Source organism: Oryzias latipes, chromosome 19, assembly GCF_002234675.1.
Source record: "Oryzias latipes chromosome 19, ASM223467v1".
NCBI classification, from domain to species: domain Eukaryota; kingdom Metazoa; phylum Chordata; class Actinopteri; order Beloniformes; family Adrianichthyidae; genus Oryzias; species Oryzias latipes.
The window spans coordinates 17,043,007-17,058,342 of NC_019877.2; the positions used below are offsets into that span (position 1 = coordinate 17,043,007).

Sequence of the window (15,336 nt, forward strand, 5' to 3'; positions counted from 1 at the left end):
TGCCTGTTCCCGTGTGGCGTTGGGGGGATTCCGGCTGCCGCTGCTGCGAGGGTCTGGGTGTGGGGGTGGCTGGGCGCTCCTCCTCCTTCTTTTCACATTCCACCATCCATTTTAGAAGAACATACACACTCACCTGAGCACAGGTGTTAGCTCACCTTTGCACTAATAGTTTGCATGATTGAATGAATGAAAGATTTCACACTAGTTGGTTTAAAGGCATAGGTATGCGTTAGTGAACACTATCTGTTTTGTGTACTTGTTGACATGTGGACATTTTTTGCAGCTAGCATGTGTGTTGATAACATTTGAGTGTGTGTGGTCAGGCCCCGCCCTTTTTGTACTACATTTGAACCGTACCGTAATGATAAACAACCAGCAAACCTGTCTGCTCTATGCTGCTTCATAGTCTTACCCCCCCTCTCACTATCACCCCCCCTCTCTTCTTCCCTTCTTTCCTTTTCCGTCCGGTCCAACACCAAAGGTTTTCAAACATGGTTGAAATTAATAAAGTTTGGCCTCAATTACAAAAGGGGTTTATTCAGTCATGCCTTTGGTTTGTCTGAAGATTAATAACCCCTCTTGTTAAAGTAAAATATGTCCAACACAAGAGGCCCTCAGCTCTCATCTGCCTGCCTAGCTGTTGGACAGGACAAGTAAAAAAAAAATAAAAGTTTCGGTTTGACGTGACCGCTGCTGATATGTCCAGATTCTAACCAATCAAATCGCCATATGAATCTAACATGGTGTCTGCTGCCGAGGCTCAGAGGCTGAACCAGCTCTTTTTACCCTCATTTTTGGATGAAGACATTTTCATTTGTTTAAATATAATTTTAACAATAATTCATACTTTCTTTTTTTTAGCATTCGTTCATTTTTATTAAGTCAGATTTGTGAATTTATGACTGAGGATCTCCTGAAACTGTAAAGTTTTTCTGCTGACATTAAATCAACAGGTCTGTTTGATCTGTGAATCCTGCAGAGCAAATTATTGGTGAAAAGTGTGATTTTCTTTCAGGTCTGTTTGTTAAAACAAAACAATAAAAGATTCAAAGCACATATTATTTAATGCTGCAGACGTGTTTGGGATCAGATGAACAGCAATAATAAGCAAAAGAATGATGGCTCACCACAGTAAACGCAATGTATATAACACAGAAGAGGCATTTTTTGACCTTTATTATCATTTATGTTTTAGAACTTGTGAGCGTTTGCCCAAAGTTAAAAAATATTAGTCATAAAAAATGCTATTTTCTCTTAATATTTCAACAACTTTTGACTAAAATAAAACAATAGTTCAGGTACAAATCTTAAAAAGTGTTGCTTCCCTGCTGGACGGAGTCGGAGTTTGGACATGTTTTTTTTTTTTTTGTTGCAGACGTTTCAAACACGTTGGTCTCTACACAGACATGAATAAACACTAAACTCTGTTTTATTTTAGCTGCTTTGCTGCTCCTTCTGGGTTTTACTCTGAGAGAAACGGGTCAGAACGGTTGAAAACGGCAGAACCCCATACGAACAGAACTGACACAAAGTCCAAAGGTCATGTCTGCCTCGGAGTACCGTCAATATGAGACAGAGACAGTTGATTGGTTAGAATCTGGACCAATCAGCAGCTGTTTGATGGCAGCTTGGTCACGTCAAACCGAAACTTAACTCAGCAAAGATAGGAAAAAAGTGAGAGGACACACAACGCTTGCGAATTTCTTTTTGGCGATGCCAGTGGCAGTCATATCACGCTAAGTCGCGCTCAAAGAAGTCAGCAAAATCAAAGATAGGACAAAAGCGAGATTTGACACAACGCACGCAAAAAAATGTGTTTTGCAAACGCAAAAAACGTTTTTGAAAGCAAAAAAAAGCTTTTGAAAGCAAAAAAACAATTTTTGAGCAAAAAACTTAGAAAGTTCTGTGTTCAACTTAGAAAGTTTTGTGTGCAACGTGGTGGTAGAAATATCACTCCATATGTCTCTGCTGCCAGGAGTGTCAAAGCGTGCAAAGACAGTGTTTAAGGTGTCAGGCAAGGTGGGGTCATGGGTGATCTGCTGAGTGTTGCTCCTGTGGTCTGTGATGGTTCTGAAGCCCCTCCACCTCTCCCGCGGGTTGTTATTACCAAAATGCTCCTCTACACAGTATCTGTACCTGTATTTAGCCTGGTTGATTCTCTTCCTCAGCTCCGCTGTTGGCCAGCCTGTCACCTGACCTATAGGCTGGATCCCGAGCTTTGAGCAGAGACCGCACTGTGCCATCAAACCATGGTTTCTGGTTTGGGTACACTTTGATGGACTTTGTGGGCAGAACAGCATCTGTGCAAAACTGCACATAGCTCAGGACAGATGTTGTGTAGGCCTCAAGATCTGAGCCATCTTTAAACTCCTCCCAGTCAGTGAGTTCAAAACAGTCCTGTAGTGCTGAAGAAGCCTCTTCGGTCCATACCAGAACTGTTTTGGTGGTTGGTTTGGTCCTGCAGATCAGAGGTCTGTATGTGGGGGTTAGCTCCGCAGAGATGTGATCCGACATGCCCAGGTGAGGAGCTGCTGCAGCCTTGTATGCAAACAATTGGTAAGAGGTGAACTTTCCCTCGAAAATGAGGCTTCATTTATCCCATCGTGATGACCAGCCTTTAAATCGCTTTCCTTTGCCGCTGTAGTCGAAATCAGTGTTATTAGGAACACAGTCCCAATAACTATTTATGCTGAGCAAGGCAGCAACTGACCCGAAAGCTTCAGCACATCCAAAACTGTGCTGCTAGGGTCCTGATGAGGAGATGCAAATTTAACCAAATAGCTCCTGTTCTTCAGTCACTTCACTGGTTGCCCATCCATTCCAGAATTCATTGCAAACTCTGTCGCCTCACCTTCCAATACATCCATGGAACTGCCCCCGCCTACCTTAGTGAGCTCCTTTCCCCGCACGCCACTTCACGACTCTCACTTGGTCCAATTCTCTGCAGTCAGTGATTTAAGTCTATCTAAACTCCAGTCTGAATGACCCTTAAAAGACCAAACTTTTACTCAGTTTGAAAATAAATTATTATTTATTTTTTTGTTTTAGCTAGGAGGAATAATCTTCAGATAAACACAGAGAAGTCAATCAGAAATTAAAAAACCAGAACACCCTCCACTGCTTTAAATGTTGACAGTTTGCTAGTGTTGTGTTTAGGGCTTTAAGCTCGCAGAAAACTTCAGGTGTACTCACAGGTAGTTTGCCAGGTTATGCTCATGCAGTGTGTGCGTTTCAAAGCCATGTGGAACGGTGTCAAAATAATCGTTACCAATTCCACAGATGAAGCATTTGGTCTGCAAGAGAAACACAGGGATAATGATTAAACCAACACCAACCATACTCCAATATAATACAGACCTGCAAATGTACAGCAAAAAGAAATGTATGTACAGTCTGGTCTCAAAATATTTTTCATGTATATTCATTTTTATCAAATAGAAATTTATAGTTTTGTTTGTCTGTGTTCCATTAAAATCTTTTTTAAGTTTATTAAAAGTTCCATTCCGATCATCCTTTGATCTATTATTATGTCGTTTTTAGTCAATATAAAAAAACTTGTGTTGTTTTCTAGGATATAGTTTCTGCAGAGTGGCAGGAGTTCATCAGAAATTCACCTCTGACCTGTGGGCAACCTCACTTTTCCTTCACCCATCTGTTTTTAACAGCATTTTTCTGTTTGCTCCTAAATAAAGAAATTCAAATTTAACTTAATTTTCTTGATAGATTTCCCCCATCATCATAAAAATGCCACAAGAACAATTTAAAAAGATCAAAATCAGTTATTAGTGGAGTGGGTCTCATATTTGTCCAAATTAGTGATCTATATTTGAATTCATCCTCATTATCATCAACTTCATTCATAAAGCACTTTAAAACAACTGCAGCTGAGACCAAAGACACCAAATTCTATATTTGAATTGGTTGATGCCCATTTTTAGAATGCGGTAAAGGTGGGCAGAGAAAATTCTAGTCAACATGGCCAAAACCCTTCAGGCTTCATTCTCAGAACCTTCTTCGGGACTTCAGAGATTACTGGTCCATTAAAGTCCCGACTATTTTATTTATTTTTTATAAAAACGTTCCCAGTGGAACTTTAATTATGATTATGATCCCACGACTTGAATTTCTTTAAACACCATATTTCATGTCTACCTGAAGCTCCCATTTCCAAAATCTCCTCTACATGGGCGTGGCCATTGGTTCTGAGCTGAGTAGCCCTGCCCTTGATCTCCCCTTTCTTCAGGCAGCAGACATATTTTTGGTTCCAAAGCGACACTTTTTTAACAATGTGTGGAATGACAAAACAAATGCTGCTGTTGAAAAAAATTACACATGAAAAAGAACTTTGATAAGCCCATGAAAGATGCTTTGAATTACATTATAATTTAGGCTAGTGGCTACTGGTTTTGGCTCATAGCTGATTTTATGCTAGCACATGCAGATGGTTGAATTAACTTGCACAGCAAATATAAAGAAATGCCATAAAGAAAGTGAGTATTAGCACATAATTTTCTTAATGTGCGGGCAGTGCTGAACGTTTTTCTTGGCTGCAAGGACACAGTGTTAAGTTTAGGATTACGGGTTAGGGTTAAAACGCAATTCGTGCAGCACAAGCGTTCACAATGGTACATACGTGATCTGAGGTCCTGCAGCGCGATTTAACCAACGGGTGCAGCTCAAAGGTCTAGCGGCAGCGCGATTTGATACCCGTCTGAACCAAATTGCCCAACTGTAACTGCTACTTTTGGTCTCCTGAACTTTTTTATATTTTTCTTGTTTTCATCGAGGCAATAATAAAAAAGGTCCACTGATTTTATTCTTGTTATTCTTTTTACCCTGGGTAACCCTTGAGCTATCCTAGGCACTTTAACATTGAGACAGTGCCACAAGACAGTGCGCTGAACCGTTTTTCTTCAATGATTTGTGATCTTCACTGGTGTCCATGGATTACATGAAATTCTCTTCACCTTTACCCACCTTTGTCATGGTAGGGAGAACACATCAATTTAAAGGTGGGATCATCAGATAGCACAAGTTAATTGCGGGACAGCAAGGTTTCAAACTCAGTCAGAGAGAGAACACAAATGCAAAGAACACATTTCATGCACCTAGGTGTGAGAAAGCTAATGGGACTTTAACTTGAAGTTTTATTCTAAATATGACCGGCCAACAACAAAACCAATCCTTGGATGCACTTAAAATGCGTGCGGGCAAAGCAGCAATGTGCATTGTGCATGTGGTCCGTGGCCGTTATGACATCACAACAGCACATTAATTCAAACTGAGTGTTTTTGCAACAGATTTACATCGGAGGGGTACTTTAAAGACCGAAATTATGGATTAAAACCAGATTCTTTCCCATTAGTTTAATCCTTAATCTACAGCATAAACTAACACAAGGTGGGCATGACAAGGCTGTGATTACACAGCTGTGTGTGTGTGAGTGTACACGTGTGCATGAGTCACCTCCATGTCTTCCTTTACTTGCTCCTGCTGGTCCCTCAGCTCCCCAAAGGCATCAATAATCAGTCCTAGAATTCAGAGTAGAAGCGGGGGTTGTGGACAACAATTGACCTATTTGACACAAACTTAATTTTTTCTTTTTTGTCTGTCAGTCTCACCCTGAATAATGGCCAGCAGGATGACAATAACAAAGAAGAAGAAGGTGATGTCAAAGATGATGCGGTAGATCTCATATTCATCGCCTGCTGGGTCTTCGATTTGGTCTCCAATGCCCCCGCCGGCCCGTACACCCACGTACATGTGAAACATGTAGCACTGGGGGAGGGGGAAACACAGAGGAGAATCTCTAAACATTTTTCATTGTAAGATTCTGTCTTTTAGGTGGTTCTTGGTTTGATTCACCACCTGTCAAAGTGCCCCTGAACCAGGCTTTCACACTGCTTCTGATGTGTTCAGCAGCTCATGAGCTTGATCATGTGTTGATGTTTAAAAATTAATAGATACTTTCATCCAATCCACAACAGATCAACACAGTCAAATGCTGCCAAAGTCCCAGCTCTATATCCTTCCATCACTCCTGAACAAGACTGCAAGATACTTCACATTTTCCATGTAACACAGCAGCCTTTTCTTATTTCCAGAGACTGGATGGTTCTCAAAGCAGGACCACTCCTTTAACTTGATGAGATCCCTTATTTCTGGTGACCAACACAAAGTTTGTGGGGTTTTTGTCTGGGTGTGAATGCTATATCGGCAAAATATTTTTGCAGATCGACAAAATAATTTTGCCGATATAGTGTATCTACCGTGATGAGATTGAGCAGGATTTAATGGACCAGGTTCATCAGAGGACTCAGCTGTGCAGCTGCCCTTGTTACATGTCAGATTTTGAGGATCTTCCAGAAAACGATGATTTTAAAATAGAAAATGCCTTTATCATAAAGTTCCATAGAGCTAAAATGTGTTAAACAGAAACACAACATAATTATCAACAGTCTATTTTTAACTAAGTTTGAATGATAAATATTTAAACAAACAAAACAAAAATCAGGGGAAAACCAGCCTGTAGGAGGAAGAAAACAGACAATCGCAACCATACAGGAGGATGAGGACAAAGAGCTGAAAGAAAAGGAGGATTGGGCTTGAATAAGCAGACATGAGCTCATCTACATCTATTCATCGGTCCATCCTGCTTAACCCTTTCACCTTGCTTGTCTAAGACTTCAGCAGAGCTGCCACCTTAAGCCTTAATAGGAAGCAGAGAAGGTTGGTGGACCGCTGTGGATGGCTGACTGCAGAATGGAGACACTCTTAAGCTCCATAAAGGTGAAAGAAGGCAGTTGTTGGGACCTTTTATAGTCACATTATTTGGGTAATCTGTTTGCAGGGAGCAGTTGCACCAGTGGCTCCCTTTTTGCCTGCATTTCTGCTCTTCCTGTGCTTTGAGTCCAAAGAAAAGAACCATTCAAATTGAAAGAAGACAAATGAAACTGACACTTTGCAGCATAAATGTCTCTAACAAGATTTTAAGTAAAAATATTTATTTGCAAACAACACGATGAATCAAACTGGATTAAAACAAACGAGGCATGTCAGGTGATGGGGCAATTAGTGTTTTATTATGAATCAGTCTAAATTGTAAAATTAAAAAACAACCAAAAAGCACTTTCTTTAAAATGCCATCACAAAGGTCCCACAGCCTCCTTTCCTCCTCCATTTGTGAAGTTTTTGTGAAGTTGAGCAATCTGTAGGTCGTCAAGGAACTGGAACACGCTGTCGTATACGCCGATCCAGAGCATCCCAAACATGCTCAATGGGTGACATTTCCGGTGAGTATGCTGGCCATGCAAGAACTGGGATGTTGTCAGCTTCCAAGAATTGTGAACAGATCCTTGCAACATGGGGCCATGCATTATCATGCTGCAACATGGGGTGATGCTGTTGGATGGACGGCACAACAATGGGCCCCAGGATCTCGTCACGGTATCTCTTTGCATTCAAAATGCCATCAATGAAATGCACCTGTGTTCTTCGCCCATAACATACAGTACGTATGCCTGCCCATACCATAACCCCACCACCACCATGGGCTACTCGATCCACAACATTGACATCAGAAAACCGCTCACCCACACAACGCCACACACGCTGTCTGCCATTTGCCCTGAACAGTGTAAACCAGGATTCATCCGTGAAGAGAACACCTCTCCAACGTGCATGTAAGCATTTGCCCACTTAAGTCGTTTACGACGACGAACTGGAGTGAGGTCGAGACCTGGATGAGGACGACGAGCATGCAGATGAGCTTCCCTGAGACGGTTTCTGACAGTTTGTGCAGAAATTCTGTGGTTATGCAAACCGATTGTTTCAGCAGCTGTCCGAGTGGCTGGTCTCACACGATCTTGGAAGTGGACATGTTGGATGTGGAGGTCTTGCGCTGGTGTGGTTACACGTGGTCTGTGGTTGTGAGGCCGGTTGGATGTGCTGCCAAATTCTCGGAAACGCCTTTGGAAACGGCTTATGGTGGAGAAATGGACATTCAATTCCCTAGCAACAGCTCTGGTGGACATTCCTGCTATCAGCATGCCAATTGCACGCTCCCTCAAAACTTGCGACATCTGTGGCATTGTGCTGTGTGATACAACTGAAGATTTCAGAGTGGCCTTTTCTTGTGGCCAGTCTAAGGCAAACATGTGCAATAATCATGCTGTCTATTTAGCATCTTGATATGGCACACCTGCGAGGTGGGATGGATTGTCTTGGCAAAGGAGAAGTGCTCACTATCACAGATTTAGACAGATTTGTGAACAATATTTCCGAGAACTGGTTATCTTGTGTATGTGGAAAATGTTTCACATCTTTGAGTTCATACCATAAAAATGGGAGCAATAACAAAAGCGTTGCGTTTATATTTTTGGTCAATGTATGAATGAGGAGTGAATGAATAATGGACACGATGTAAGCGCTGTGAGTGACTTGAAAAGCGCAGATTCATCCAATCCATTATTATTATTATTATTAAAGATACTGCAGTCTTGAATAATGTTGCCCCAGGACTCCTTCAATACCGGAGCTCGTTACCCCTCCCTAGTTAAAACAAAACAATAAAAGATTTAAAGCACATATTATTTAATTCTGCACAAGTGTTTGGGATTAGATGAACAGCAATAATATGCAAAATAATGATGGCTCACCACAGTAGAGTCAATGTATATAGCAGAAGAAGAAGCAATTTTAAATGTTATGTTAATTTTCACAGTGTCTTGTGTTTTAGAACTCGTTAGCGTTTGTCCAAAGTAAAAAAATACTCATGAAAAAATGCTATTTTCTCTTAATATCTCAACATTTATTAATTAAAATAAAACAATGGTTCAGATACAAAGTATAAAAGTGTTATTTCCTGCTGGACGGAGTCGAGGCTCTGACATTTTTCTTTCTGCTGCAGACATTTTAAACAAGTTGGTCACTACACTGACATAAATAAATATAAAACTCGGTTTGAGTTTAGCTGCTTTGCTGCTCCTTCTGGGTTTTACTCTGAGAGAAACAGGCCAGAATGGTTGAAAACGGCAGAATCCCAATAAAACAGAACCGACACAAAGTCCATGTCTGCTTCCAAGCAACGTGAATCTGAGACAAAGACACCTGATTAGTTAGAATCTGCACTAATCAGCAGCTGTTTGATGGCAACTTTGTCACGTCAAACTGAAACTTAACTCAGGAAAATCAAAGATTGCAAAAAAGTGAGATGACACAACGCATGCCAAAAAGATTTTGGCGGGCCGGTGGCAGTTATATCACGCTCAGAGTAGTCAGCAAAATCAAAGATTCGAACAAGCAAGATTTGACACAACGCATGCAAAAACATGGGTTTTGCAAACGCAAAAAACAATTTTGAATTCAAAAAAAAGTTTTTGGATGCAAAACAAAATTGGAAAGGAAAAACAAAAAAAGATTGAAAGTAAAACAAAAAATAATTTAAAAGCAAATATTTAATATTTTCATATGCAAATTAGAAAGTTTTGTGTGCAACGTAGTGGCAGAAATATCACTCCATAATTCTTGACCCGCTGCTATTCAATATTTACATAAATTATATATTTAATGTTTCAAAACTTTTAAAACTCATTATTTACTGATGACACAAATATATTCTATTCTACAGTCAATCATAGGGACTTATCAATTTGGTGAACGCAGAAGGCAGGATTACGGAGTTTGTTTCCTCACTTATCCCAGAACTACTGGGAAAAGATAATTTCCTACACCCAGTAAAGATTGACCGCGCACATCTCTCTTTGCAACCAAAACCTGCTGCGGGAGCTAAACCACGCACCATCCTGGACCGAGTTAATCATTTTCAGAAGAAAGAGCTGATCCTGCGTTGCTGCAGGATTCAAAGAAGCTGTGAGTACAAAGGGAACTAGATCTATCCTGATTACACCAGCGAAGTTATGGGCCAACGCCACGGTTTTGGAGATGTGATGCGAGCCCTGCGCAGTGATGGGATCAAACACGTGTCACATCCTGCAAAGCTCCATGTGTACTGGCATGATTAACGCAGAGGAGGCAGCGCGCAGTGTAAAGCAACGCAAGTCACCCTGTGAGAGAGTAAGGTCTGTGCTTTGCTCCACAGTTTGAATGAACAAGTTCTAACCTTATTTCACAAATTACAAACTCTAAATACCATAACATTTTGGTATGAGATCACAGCCCTGTGTCTATATCACTGTCCCTAAATCTACCTAAACAAAACTATTCCTGAGCGCTTCAACCCAACCCTTCTCAGCGATGATCACTTTATTAAAGTAGATATTTATTGTACTGCTCCTTATTACTACCATATTCACGTACTGTATAGAAATTTGGAGAAATAATTATGTGTTCACCACATCTTCTCTTTTTTCTTTAAAAACGAGCCATCAGAATTGTACATAAAGCCGGCTATCTGAATCATACAAACAAACAATTTAATTTATCAATCCAGAATTTTAAAACGGTCTGACCTTGTTAATTTTTAAACCGCACAACTTCTATACAGTTAGTGGTAAATCATTACCATTCAATATCCAAAAACAGTTCTTAGAAAATGAAGGAGCCTCAAACTGAGGGAATGTAGGAACTTCAAGATCAAATTGATAAGAACCACAGAATAAGGTTTCTGTGACTGTGTGTCGCACTAAACTTTGGAACGAGCTTGGAACGAGCTCAAACAATGTTAAAAAAGAAAATTTATAAAGAAACTCTGATTTCATGATATGAAGATAAGAGAAGTTAAGGATCAACAGGTGTTTGAATAATTCTTAATACTTGTGTCTTTTCTTGATCTGCAATGTGTAGCAATAATTACTGGTTGAATGTGATAATGGTTTCTAATTTTATGCAATGATTATTACATATCGGTTACTGTTACTGTTTACTGAAATCATGTAAGCATGTTTTCTGAAGATAGTCAATCATTTATAGGCACTGGATTTTGTAACTTAAAAAGATTCTATCTGATCAGAACCAGATTACCAAAACTATGTAAAACTATAAAAGGAATTAACTCAGTAGGGGTGGGATTGTATTAGCTTCTTTCCACTCCTTTTCAAGCAATAAATCATGCTCTACATGTCTTTAGTCAACGATCACTATATTAAATTAAGTAAATTTGTTTTAAGTGTTTCTCTTTGTTTTATACTCTATGCATTTATGAGTTTGATAAATCTGTGAAAATGCTTTATTGCTTTGACTACAATGCGTGAAATAAATCTATCAGTCAATAAATAAATAAAACAACTTTATTTGCTGGCATTTTAGCATAGTGATGTACTTTTACATGGATTGCACAGAGGACTGGGATGTGACTTGTGGTAGTGAGGAAGCCATGACAGTTGTGTAACGTGTAAGAATACTGTGCCATTTCCAGTGTTCTTGAGTGTGAAAGACAGCTAACACAGTGATTTTTGATCATCCATTTTTAGCTTTTCCAGTGGTACTGTAATTGACCACAGAGAAATGAACATAAAAAGTCACTCTCCACTTAAGTAATTTGTTTTGCTATTTTCATTATTTTTGTTTGGTCAAATCTTTGTATGTTTTGCCATGATACATTAAACAGTTGCCAAAGAATAGCCTATAGTTTTGTTTTACCTACAGAAAGTGAGACTGTGACACGCTTGGATTGTGCTTTAAAGCCAATAAATTGCTGTACAAAATCCCAGTAATTGGGTCCTGTGAGACTACGTAATTTCTTCAGGCTACACCAATATAGAACCAGAGTCACATGGGGTGGGGCTGTCAGGAACTGGAGGTTTGGGAGCAAAAATGATTATGCCTTCACAACGGCAAAATAAATATCCTCCAGTGTTTCATTGGACCATGATAAAGTGAATGAACCCCTATTGACAATAATTTGTTTACATCACAAAATGACAGTTGAATCACTTTCACCTATACAGGTCACATAGTAGGATAGTTATCTATCAATACTTTATTTTACAATTTTACCAACTTTCCATACTGTTGAAAGGACAAAAAATGTTTTGGTTTGGCTGCCCTTTTTTAACTTTCATCCCCTGCTCCTCTAAAATCCGGTGCACTTCCCTAAAACTCGCATAGAACTAAATTTTAGAAGCCACCTTGCCATCCACAGCATTGCAACATTCATTGTCTCTAAAAACAAAAGTGGAATTTGCCATGACTCTTTATAAGATTCCTAAAAAATCTAGTTATGAGACACTAATAAGAATTAGTAATGTGTTTATAATCCTTGGAGATTTATAATAAATGTTTTAGCATTTGTTTAAGTATTGATATGCTGCATATATAAAGACATTTAGCACCATAGTTAGATGTTTTAAACATTTCTAACATGTTTTAATAAGATGTTTTTAAAAAGAAATTCTTAGCATTTATACATGAAATGAAACGTTTGTGTTTGTAAATTACTTACAAGTGTTTAAATAATATAATAACTGTGTCTTTTCAAATAGTTTATTGTTTTGCAGCCCCAGGATCCAAAGTGTAGTGCAGTGTTGTTATCTAAAGTTATGGCTATTTCTTGTCCCAAAGAACAAGACAGTGTACAGCAGGGGCCTCAAACTGGCAGCCCAAGGGCCATTTGCGGCCCCCAAGACGATATTTATTATAAAAGTTTAATGTGTGCAAGTTTTGTATAAATGGCACTTTCGTGGGGGTATGACATTACCTGGGCTAGATAGATGTAAGCACTGTTGGAATGTTGGCGAAGCCAGCGGCCGAGGGCAAGGACCCGAACCTGCACCACAGAAACACGGACACCCCCCAAGCTCAGATGTGATGTGATCCCTGGCTCATGGTCTTGCCAGAAACCCCGGGATCCCTCTCCCTGCGTGGAGAGAGGGCCACCAGGCCCAGCAAGCCAGCCACCAGGACCCAGCTGTTGCGGAGGGCCTGATTCTCCCCGCCAGGGATGGGGTTGTGTACAGAAAATCAGAGGTCCCACCTTCCTTCTGTTTCTGTGTTGAATATTGTTGTGATATAAAGGGTGTGTGTACTAAGGTGCAGTTAAAATTGGCATGGAAGGCACTAAAAGGACATCTCCTGATTGCTCACAGTGATGACCAAGTGATCACAGTGATGACCAAGCACCCCCCTACCAGGGGTCCTACATGTCTGAGATGCAATTAAAATTGAGAGGGGAGGGGACCGAATCCCACTCTTTGTTCGTCCTCCTCCTGGGCAGTAGTGCGCAGCCCCTGCCTTGCTCTCTACTGGATCTCCTGCGGGTTGGGTGAGTGGCTGCCTAGAGCATGGGGCGGGTCTCCCTTTGGGGGCCTTGGCTCATGTCTGGGGTTGGGGTGGGGGGATGCTCAGTACTCCTGGGAGGTGGGGCGGCCGTGGTGCAGCGGTAGGGCGGTCGACCTATGATCGTAAGATTGCAGGCTCGATTCCCGCCTTGCACGCCCATGAGTCGAAGTGTCCTTGGGCAAGACACTGAACCCCAGATGTAAGCACAAAAACATTTAGGGCAGGACAAGCATGACACTTACGCACACAACCCCTCCTCCATTTAACACAGGAGCGGATGCATTCTGATCGTAGCCCACTCTCACATAGACATGATCTGATTCAGACTGCAGACAACATTAATGAGTTCCTTTCTTTTATTTGAGGTATGTGCATGGCGGAATATAAGCCGCTACAGCCAGGTACTGCGTACTGGTATAAGATCTGGGGATGGTAGTACCAGCTGGAAGGAGACCAGTTGTGTAGCCGGTCTTAGCTGCTTTAAAACACATAGAAAAGGAGTTATGGGGTTAAACTGCCACTGATGCAACTAAAACTGTGAACCTGTCACAAAACAGGCAGACAGCTGGTTCCACTGCAGCAGGTTTTATTAGCACAGCTACCAGTCCACAAATCTAAATCAGGGTCAGGCAGGCAGGGGTCAATAACGAGCATGGGAGCATCAGAGAGGAAACTGGAGTAGTCAGGGTCCAGGTGAGATTCAAGGCAGGTGGCAGGCAAACAGAGTCAGAGACAAAACAGGGTCAAGAAATCAGATGATCAGGTCCGGATGTATTGCTCGGTAATGCAGGCAGAGTGGCACAAACAGTACTTGTACTGAGTGAGGCTCAGTGCAGTGCTTAAGTATAATGTAAGTGATTGCAAACGAGAGTTAGGTGTGTGTGTGTGGCATCCAGAAACAGCGCGCTGGTTGTTGCTGGGAAATGTAGATGAAGATGTACAAGCTAAAGTTAGTGGAGGACAAAAGAAAATGAGACAAAAGGAGGTGCATTTCCTGTATTTATCAAATTCTTTAGTACAATAATCAATTAATATTATTTTTTTCGACAAAGACATGTCTAAATTTTTATTTACAGTCAAGATTTATTCTCAAATGTTAGGACTGTAACAATTTATTCGAACGATTTGATATATACCATAATTTGTGGTTGCTCATCAAATTCACGGTCGATATTGGTTCATTTTGAATGATCCGATTCAATCCGGTCCACTGGCCTAAAGCCGGTCCAGGACATCTCGTTAATAATCGGGTAGTAATACGGTATGTTCCATTTATTACCAAAAAAGGAATGTAGTTAGAGGGGCCTGGTATACAAAATTAAAAAATCCATTTTATAACATTATGTGAGTCCACAAATAAATTAAATACCATGTTTTAAGTATCTTCTTAACATCTATAAACATCTCCAAGTGCTTATACATTTCTTGTAAATATCTCATAGAGAGATGCACACTGGCGCATTATAGGTTGATTCGTGTATGAGTAGGAGGGTGGGAGTATGGAAGCGTTACTGTAGCATAATTAAAAATAAAAGTCAAAACCAGAATGCTTTTTCATTTTCAAAATGAAGCTGCATTTTTTGACTTAAAGTTAAAATGAAAAAGCAATCCGCCAAAATGCTTTTTCATTTTCTTCTTTAACACCGCTTATTCTGTCACTTAATCAAAATGATAATGACAATGGTTTTTGACATTTCATTTTCAGAAGGTTCTCTGGTAAATTTAGAAATGTCTAATTTGACAATTAAAATGGATTAACAGAAACGCTTTTTGATTTTCAAAATGTAACTGCATCAAATGACTCAAAATTAAAATGAAAAATCAATAGTTCAAAATGCTTTTTCCCTTTCTACTTAAAAACCGCTTATTCTGTGTCATAATTAAAACAAAAATGCAAAGAGGGGATTGCATTTGCGTTGTCATATCCACCCTGCGAATCGTGTCGCATATCTCAATTCCACTTAGCATTTCCAGAGGGGAGAAGGGGCGATGACGTCAATGCACCTTCATTTTGAAAATGAAAAAGCATTCCTGGTTTTGACTTTTATTTTTAATTATGCCACACAATCGCTTCCATATGGGAGTGTATGTGAGCGTGTG

At 40.2% G+C, this 15,336-nt stretch overlaps 1 protein-coding gene across 2 annotated transcripts in view; it reads right to left on the minus strand.

Annotated features, from left to right (window-relative positions):
* The window catches only part of LOC101172231 (ryanodine receptor 2), a 310,508-nt gene that overhangs the window by 22,711 nt on the left and 272,461 nt on the right, over nt 1-15,336 (minus strand). For both annotated transcript variants that reach the window (XM_023949560.1, XM_023949561.1), the window contains 3 exons: nt 5,622-5,778; nt 5,467-5,531; nt 3,193-3,293 (listed from right to left, as the gene is read on the minus strand). In XM_023949560.1, the coding sequence (XP_023805328.1) occupies nt 3,193-3,293; nt 5,467-5,531; nt 5,622-5,778 (323 nt within the window). The remainder of the gene's footprint in view (nt 1-3,192; nt 3,294-5,466; nt 5,532-5,621; nt 5,779-15,336) is intronic.